Here is a 9,175-nt window from a genome sequence, read left to right as displayed (position 1 = left end):
GGACCCGCACCATAGTTTCAGCTCATTGGGTGAACTTCTCCTGCACAGGCCTCCACACGCAGCTCTTCCAGGAGGCTCTCTGCAAACACACAGACCCAGCTCCCCGTCGTATCCCCTGTAGTCCTCCTCGGATTGGCACACCTGCGGGGAAAGTACACAAAGCAAAGCTTGGATAAGCTTTAATAGTCAACTATAATCATGTTTTTAAACCAATTAAATATTATATTAGTATTCATTGCTTGGACCAGGTTCTGTCTCTGTGTATTTTTTTTAAATTTCAAAATCATCTCAAAAGACTGGCTGCATTCTCAACTTTTGCCCACTTTGAGTGGGTAACTAGGTGTAAGGTCATCGGAGACAACAATAAATATGGCACGGGGAGCAACACTGAAGGCCTCGCAAACTGACAGACAGATGATACAGCTTCTGGTTAAATATTACATGGGACTAAGACAAGTCTGTGCAAGATAAACTTCTGTCAAGGTCATGGATAAGGAAAAGACATATAGGTTAGGTTGTACTAAATATCCTTGTCAGGAATGTTTTGTCAGTATTCTGTATATGGTGTCCTGTCCTTGTTTTATTGAAGGAATGCCAATTGCCTTTTGCTCTATTTAAGCGTGTACTTGTGTACACTGTGTGTGTGTGTGTGTGTGTGTGTATGTGTGTGTGTGTGTGTGTGTGTGTGTGTGTGTGTGTGTGTGTGTGTGTGTGTGTGTGTGTGTATGTCTGTGTGTGTCTGTGTTTGATGGTGATTGCACAAGGTCCAACCTGCTGCCTACAGTGAAGTGCCCACTGATATCTGTCCAAACAGTCTCCATGCTGTGTACGTGTTTTTCCATCTCTGCAGACATCATAGAGTTTGTGTGAACACACATCTCTGTTGTGTGTAGGTTGGTAGCCGATGGTACAGTGGCACCGCCCATCGCTGATCTGCAGGGAAAGACAGCAGTGTTCAACAGGGTTGTATAATGACAGCTAAAGGTCACACTGTGGTCAGTTTGTTATCTAATATGCATGGTAGGTCATTCATTCACTGACAAAGCTTGTCAACCCATATTTATCTATTTCCTTCCTTTCTCCATTGATTTCCTCATTTTATTCTTCCTTTCCTTCCTTACTTCCATTGTTCTATAATTTCTGCATTGGACATTAGTTCTGATTTACATTAAAACCCATACAACAGTCAGGGGGGAACATCTCATTGACTTTATCATGAGACAATGAGTGTAGGGCTCAACACCCATGCACGCTGCATACTAGGAAACAAGAGCCTAGTGCAGGGGAACCTGATCCACAGCTCTTTCTGCTTGAAGCTACAGATTGTTCAGGTTCTGGGAGGCCCTAAGTGTGCAAGCAAAAACATAATCTTGGGAAATAAGAGTTCTCTTTTTGGCTTATAAGATAAAGAAGGAGCCAAGACAATAAATGGGTGTCTGGTACAGTAGGAGGTGGAGTTGATATGAAATCAAGGACTACAAGATCACATAAACACACCACAGGGAACACAGGGATGAGTTAATCCTACTATTGTGGGATTATAAGTATAAGGCTTCTATTGTCACCTGGAAACTCTGTCCCTCTCCTGGGCAGATGCAGGCGTCCAGACCCGATAGAGGCAGCTGAGCCGCAGGGCCACAGGGCAATGAGGCAGCCAGCCCTGGTCTAGGACAGTAGTGGTGAGGAGGACATTTCAAACAACTGTCTATGGACACAGCACCAGCTGTTGGTCCATAGGTTCCCTTAGGACAGGGGACTGGAGTGAAGCGCCCAGAAGGGCAGTAGAAACCTATCAGGGCAAAAGGCTTTATTTTCAAGAATATTTTGTTTTTTAATTATTATATTCATTAAGATTGTAATCTCCCTCTGAAGCTACGCTATAACCCATCAATTTACTGCAAAAAGCACAAAGCCAATTAAGTAATACATTTTATTGTATCCTTATTTAACCAGGCAGGTCATTAAGAACACATTCTTATTTATAAAGACAGCCTGGCAAAAGAAAAAAGCCTATGGGATGGGATAAAGGCCCTGATGGACACATTTTGTTTACAAAAATTAAGAGAATATTGTTAGTAGCTAAACATATGTAAATTTAACTGATTGTATGGGTCAATTATCACAAGATCTTTTTAGTGAGCATCATATTTTCCAAAGATCATTTTGTGCAGGTAGGACAGCCTACCTGGCTGGCAGGGTGGTATCTCCTGGAACTGTTGGCTGAAGTTGTTTCCATGAACCATAGTAAATAGCACAGTGCTCAGCCAGCAAAGACACATAAAAGTATTGCACCTGTGTGCCCTTGGCATGGTTAATCCACTTGCTGGTGCAAATAATTGATGTTCAGGGAAAACTGTTCTAATTCTTCATCAGGGATCTGTAGATGGTCTCTCGGTTGGCTACCTTGTTTTGATTATAGCCAAGAAAGTGGTTGTAAAGATGCTGTGCCAAGCTCACTCCCTTGAAAAACATCTCTAGTCCGCTGTAGTTCTGCAAAATGACCTGATCTGTCAGTTGGAGGACATGCTTGGTAAGTAGCAAGGTAGTAAGTCTGCATAACTTTCACTGGCACGCTGCAAAATTTATGAGGCCCATGAGATAAGGTGACAGTGAAAGTGGAAGGACTGCTCGCTGGTGGAGAGCAGCACAGAACCGAGTACAGCTGCCTGGTGCTGCCGGATCACATTACTGAATTTGTTCCTCTCAATCCTACCATGAAACTGATTAATGATTTGGCTCCAAGGGCACATCAACACTTTAGCTTTGCTTTAGAGGAGTCTACTGAGCAGCATGTGCATTACAGCAGCTGTTGAATTCACATATCATGCTTAAATATAAGACATGGGGCTTTTAGACAGACAGCTGCAACTTTAAATTCACCTTGTAAATAGCAATTTGACAAACATGTTGTGTATCTGTATTTATTAGTATATTTAAATAATCCAATGTCCAAGGTCTGTGTGGCCCACAACTGGCAGTTCATTTGTATCAATAATGTTACTGTATCTGGAAGCTGCAGATAATCTACACTGCCCGGCCAAAAATAAAGTCAAACACTCAAATATCTCGGTGGACCATCTTTAGCTTTGATTAGGGCACCCGTTCGCCGTAGCACATTTTGATAAGCTTTATGCTCCCTAGCAAATTGAAGCATTTTTTCCTGATAAGCCCCACTGATAAGTGGTTGTCAGAAGGCTACACAGCTGTATGGTCCATATCCTGTATGTTCTCTTTGCATTGTGCATGTGGAAATGTTTGTACTATCACTATTCTGTTAAATACAGGCGGGATCACTGTTATCATATATTTAGGTAAGCTATCCTATACATCTGTTACAAATAATTTGCCACAGATAGCCTACTTAAGCTAGAAACAAAATTGACGGACATATATTTGTTTTAATTAAATAATAATTACAACCCATTTGAAAGTATTACTGTAGTTGGTAGTAGCCTTCTCCTCAGGTCTGTACTAAACACAATAACCAATGTGAGAGTGTTGCCCTTTGCTCCATAATACAGTTACCGAATGACTCCAAGGCGCTTGCTCAGTATCTCACTCATTTAACGTGATGTTGTATGTCAGTACCAGTAGGGAAGAGGATTAGGGCCACACATAAGAAAAAAAAAATTAGTTTTGACTTTATTCCCAGGATTCTGACTTTATTCTTAGAATGACATAGTTCTGACTTTAAAGTCAGAATTCTGACTTTATTCTTAGAATGACATAGTTCTGACTTTAAAGTCAGAATTCTGACTTTAATCTCAGAATTCTGAGAAAAAAGTCAGAACTTAATTTTTTTTTATGTGTGGCCCTTATCCTCTTCAGTAGTACCGGCCAGTACATTACAGCATTTTTCTAGAAGATAATATGGGAAATATATCGTAAAATGTGCAATTACAGATAAAAAGGATATACAGTCATATGAAAAAGTTTGGGAACCCCTCTCAGCCGGCATTATAATTGACTCTGCTTTCACAAAAAAAATATAAAAGTGGTATGTCTTTAATTTACCAGGAACAGCTAAGTACTGGGATGTTTTCCAAACAAAGATTTTTTGAAAAGCAGTATTTGGTTGTATGAAATAAAATAAAATGTGAAAAACTGGCTGTGCAAAAATATGGGTACCCTTGTGGTTTTGTTGATTTTAATGCCTGTAACAGCATGTAAAACTGATGACTTTAAACACAAAGTTGGTTGGATTATGTTGTTAAGCCTTGAACCTCATAGAAATGTCTGTTTAATCATGAGAAAATGTATTTTAGGTGCCTAAATGCAAGTTGCACTTCTCTTTGACTCTCTGCTGAAGTGAGACAGAATGGGATCATCAAAACAGCTCCCAAAAGATCTGAAAAACAAAGATTGTTCATTGTCATGGTTTTGGGGCTTTCCCAAAGGTTTCACTTGTCAATTTCGACTGTAGGGAACGTTGTCAGGAAATGGAAGGACACAGGCATAGTGGCAGTTAAACCCAGGCATGGCAGACCAAGAAAAAAACAGGAGCGGCATAGGTGGAGGATTGTGAGAATGGTTGCACACAACCCACAGATCACCTCCAAAGACCTGCAAGAACATCTGGCTGCAGATTGTGCATCTGTACATCGTTCAACAATTCAGCGCAATTTGCACCAAAACATCTGCTTTTTATAAAGACCAAATAACTTAATTTTTGTCTCATCAGTCCAAAGAATTTTCTTCCAATATGAAGCTGGCTTGTCTAAATGAGCTTTTGCATACTCCATGCAACTGTATCTGTGGCGTGGGCGCAGAAAGGGCTTCCTTCTCATCACCCGGCCATACAGATGTTTTGGTGCAAATTGCACTGAATTGTAGAACCATGTACAGATACACAATCTTGCAGGTCTTTGGAGGTGATCTTTGGGTTGTGTGCAACCATTCTCACAATCCGCCGCATATGCCGCTCTTGTACCTTTCTTGGTCTGCTAGACCTGGGTTTAACTGCAACTGTGCCTGTGTCCTTCCATTCCCTGACAATGTTCCTTACAGTAGAAATTGACAATTGAAACCTTTGGGAAAGCTTCTTGTAGCCATCCCCTAAACCATGACGATGAATAATCTTTGTTTTTAAGATCTTTTGGGAGCTGTTTTGATGATCCCATTCTGTCTCACTTCAGCAGAGAGTCAAAGAGAAGTGCAACTTGCATTTAGGCACCTAAAATACATTTTCTCATGATTAAACAGACATTTCTATGAGGTTCAAGGCTTAACAACATAATCCAACCAACTTTGTGTTTAAAGTCATCAGTTTTACATGCTGTTACAGGCATTAAAATCAACAAAACCACAAGGGTACCCATATTTTTGCACAGCCAGTTTTTCACATTTTATTTTATTTCATACAACCAAATACTGCTTTTCAAAAAATCTTTGTTTGGAAAACATCCCAGTACTTAGCTGTTCCTGGTAAATTAAAGACATACCACTTTTATATTTTTTTTGTGAAAGCAGAGTCAATTATAATGCCGGCTGAGAGGGGTTCCCAAACTTTTTCATATGACTGTATATAGTGTTTGACCCCGGCCGTTTTTTGCCTCTTTGTAAGCCCTGTTTTAATTTGGGAGGTCACCTCCCCCAATCCTCCCCTTAATTCAAACCCTGCTTTGCTCCATACAGTATCAAATGAAACAAGATAGCATACCCAGCCCTAGATATTTGCATCAACAGTGCTGTTTTACATACAGTTGCGAAAGTTTTTCCCACCCTGCACTGTTATTGTATTGAAAAAAACACAGTTGGACTTTAGATAGCTGGAATAACCTACTTCGTCACTGTAGCCATGGACTATGATCCGCCAATGACATCTAAAAACTTACCTAACTCAATCGGATTCAACTTTCACCCACATTTCATGTCACTAGTGACAAACATTCCACATCACTTTCACAATTATACTACCAGTTATTAGGATCATAGGGAAATAATTGGAAGAGATTAAGCCATTTTCTCAACAGCACAGACACAGAAAGAAACACAGCATCCTGCAAATGGACATTAAGGCTCAATAATGTACTGAAAGTTTACTTGTGTAGCGTAAATAGCCGTGTTTACTCTGGCTGTTAGGAGCGGCTCTGTCCTAGACATCCATGTGTAAACTGTTGATTGTAAAGCATCCAAAACAAACCTTGATCCTCAAGGCTCTGTGAGCTGGTCCAAAACTGGATAGACTAAATCATTGCAAAATATTTAACATAAAAAACAACTTCAAACCTTGCATCATGCTTAACCCTATAAAGCCTGAACCATAACATAAATAATAGAACATTCTAATTCTTTGAAAAGTTCTTATTAGACTACAAAATAAGTTGTGAAATATTTATTAATTTGCATTGCATCTATCCAGTAAACATTTATATTGAAGTGTCTGTTACAATGTTGATGTTTTTCTTACAATAACTTTTTAAAAACTGGCAAAAATATCCATGAAAAAGCACTTTTGGATCACTGCATGAAGTCAGTGATTTTGGATGTCTGAATTGAAGGCTCTCTGGTGTATGAATGAATGCCTCTGGTGGATTATCCATGCATTGCATGTATTTCATAGTATACATCCGGTTTTTCAGGGGAAAGAAATATAGCACTGATGATGAAGAGGTCTCAAAAATCATGTATCAAATATGATGCGTACGGCGCTACAGGGTTAAAAACAGCCACAACAGGAACTGCAGGTCATACAAGTGACCCCATTGTAAATATTGATATAATTGTGGTTCCTGGCAAAGCCTTTGCTGAAAAAAGCCAGAAATCCAACCACATTGTTTAAATGACTCTGAACATATGTACTAACTTGAACTTGCTGAACCTTTGTGGGTCACTCCAATAGACTTCTACCTCATTTTAATGTATCAATTTGGATATAAAATGCATAAAGTGTTATAAATGCTGCGACACATTTTCTAAATAATTAATAAAATGTACAATATTCCTATTTTATCGCAGTATTTGTTCTTTTCATTGTACTCATCAAAGTACTTTCTCGTTTTGAGATTGTGTGGTGCGTTCTTATTGACATTACGTAATTTCTTAAATCAATGCCGCAAGAATGCTGTTAAGTTTTATGAAGGTTCAACAGTGACACATTTGGCACAGCCTTAATCTCTTAGCATGTGTGTGTGTGTGTGTGTGTGTGTGTGTGTGTGTGTGTGTGTGTGTGTGTGTGTGTGTGTGTGTGTGTGTGTGTGTGTGTGTGTGTGTGTGTGTGTGTGTGTGTGTGTGTGTGTGTGTGTGTGCAGCTCTGTTCTGTATGGATGTGTCATCACTGTGACCCTCCACGTGTTGACTGTTGACACAGGCAGAGTTTGGGCAGCGGCTCTGATAACAAGGACCTTTATAAGTCAGATGAGTAGAGAAGTCAGTATCCAGACCCCTGATCCTCAGGTAAAGGCATGGCACTTTTTCACATATTGATCTTCTTGTCTTCTGTTTTTGACTGACGACACGTTATGAAAGAAATGATCAGCGTTGATTCTTTTCTTTATTATAATTCTAATTATTCATGTATTTCTCTCCACAGAAAGTAGAAAAAGATGATTCTCAAAGTTGTGATCTTTGCCCTGTCATTCTTGACAACCTCTGGTACGTATACATGACTCCTCAAATTATGTTTAATACCTTTTATAATGCAATTTATTCCCCGTTTTTTAATGTATGATATCTTCATCTGTATAGCATACCCACACCACCGTAACACCAGGGAGGATACCTGGACCGATTTAAAGGCCAACCAGGCTCATGATATGACAGATATAAAAAAGGATGTTGAGTAAGTTTACTAAACTAAGTGCTGTATACCAGTTAAAGACCTGAAATAACTCTACAGTACATACATGCACTCAAGTCAAGGTCAAACTAAAAGAGAACAGTGATCAAAACAAACACGTTCTAATACAGTCCTTGTGTCTCTCTCTCTCTTTGCTTAGTAAAACCTACAAGAGCCACATAGAGAGCAGTGGCCTTTACAACCAAGATGATCACAGCCGGAACCCCATGGCCGAGGAGATGCTACGCAAACTGCACATGGAGTCGGAGCGTCTGCGTGTCCGCCTGCGCCAAGAGCTGGCTGAGCTGCGGGAGAGGTTGTCCCCGTCCCCTGCCCACCTCAGCCATACCCTGGACAGTGTGAGGGAGCGGCTGGCCCCACTCACCCAGCAGCTCCAGAGCTCTCTCAGCAGCAACACCCAAGACATGTGTGCTGAGCTCAGCCTCTATCTGCAGGGCCTGGAGACAGCAGAGGCCCCGACCAAGGAATTGTTCCACTGGATGAGCCAAACCCTGGACCACAGCAGCTCCAAGGTGGCCCACATCATCAGCGACTTCCACACTAAAACTGTGGAGGTGACCGCCCACCTGAAAGAGACCAGCAGCGAGGAAGAGACAGCCAAGTCAGAGCTCTGGCATGATATTAGCTCCAGGCTGGGACATGAAGTGAGTTCCCTGAGTGTGGAGGCGCAGAGCAGATTCGGGGTTCTCAAAGCAGAAATGGCCACACTGCTACAGACCGGGCGGCCTCTTCAGGCTGAAGTGACAGCCTGTTTTGAGCGGTTCTGCCAAAACGCAGGCCTGCAGGGCCAAGTGTTTCAGGCCCGGATGGAGAAGCTGTTTCAGGGACTAGAGGAGGAAGTCTGGGGGACCTCCAGCCGGTCGCCTACGTCTTTTTCCGACTTGTCCATACAGCCAGGAGAATCTTTGCCAGAGGAATTCTCAGTTAAACTTTCTGCTCTGATCCAAGACATTCTGCACTCAGTGTAGGGAACATGGCGCATTTTACGTTTTGAAGAAAAACATTTATTAACTGCCAATATGGTCACATTTAAGTGGTTGATTCGACCTGTATGCTTTACCATACATTTGTTTTGTTTATCCTTTGCACCAGCAAAGTAAGTAGCCTGTACATACTTAGTGTATAGTTTTGATTGAGGTATTTGTTTCATTCTATACGTGGAGGAATGTGCAATTGTCAGTATATTTTTATTGTACCATGTAAAGAGATGCTGCTTGTGTAGGGTAGAGTGTAGAGTAAGTTATTAATGATACAAATAACATTTTGGATTATTTGAATCATGTAAAAATGAACCAGCAAATGCAGCACCAATGTGTTTTTAGAATTTATTTTCAGTCTGTAAAAACATTGGAAAGGTCTGACTCATATACTGTACAG

The 9,175-nt window shown here is 40.8% G+C and overlaps 1 protein-coding gene across 1 annotated transcript; it reads left to right on the top strand.

Annotated features, from left to right (window-relative positions):
* Nucleotides 1–7,356: 7,356 nt before the first annotated feature.
* Nucleotides 7,357–8,766, top strand: LOC307248418 (uncharacterized protein; the record flags this gene model as incomplete). Its single annotated transcript, XM_080024816.1, has 3 exons — nucleotides 7,357–7,395; nucleotides 7,532–7,593; nucleotides 7,938–8,766. The coding sequence occupies 3 exons, from the start codon at nucleotides 7,357–7,359 to the stop codon at nucleotides 8,764–8,766; spliced, it is 930 nt and encodes a 309-aa protein (XP_079880942.1).
* Between the last annotated feature and the right edge of the window lie 409 nt (nucleotides 8,767–9,175).

Source organism: Ammodytes marinus (assembly GCF_949987685.1).
Source record: "Ammodytes marinus genome assembly, chromosome: 3".
Lineage (NCBI taxonomy): Eukaryota > Metazoa > Chordata > Actinopteri > Uranoscopiformes > Ammodytidae > Ammodytes > Ammodytes marinus.
Note: the sequence above shows the minus strand (reverse complement) of the source record. Positions and strands in the feature narration are given on the sequence as shown.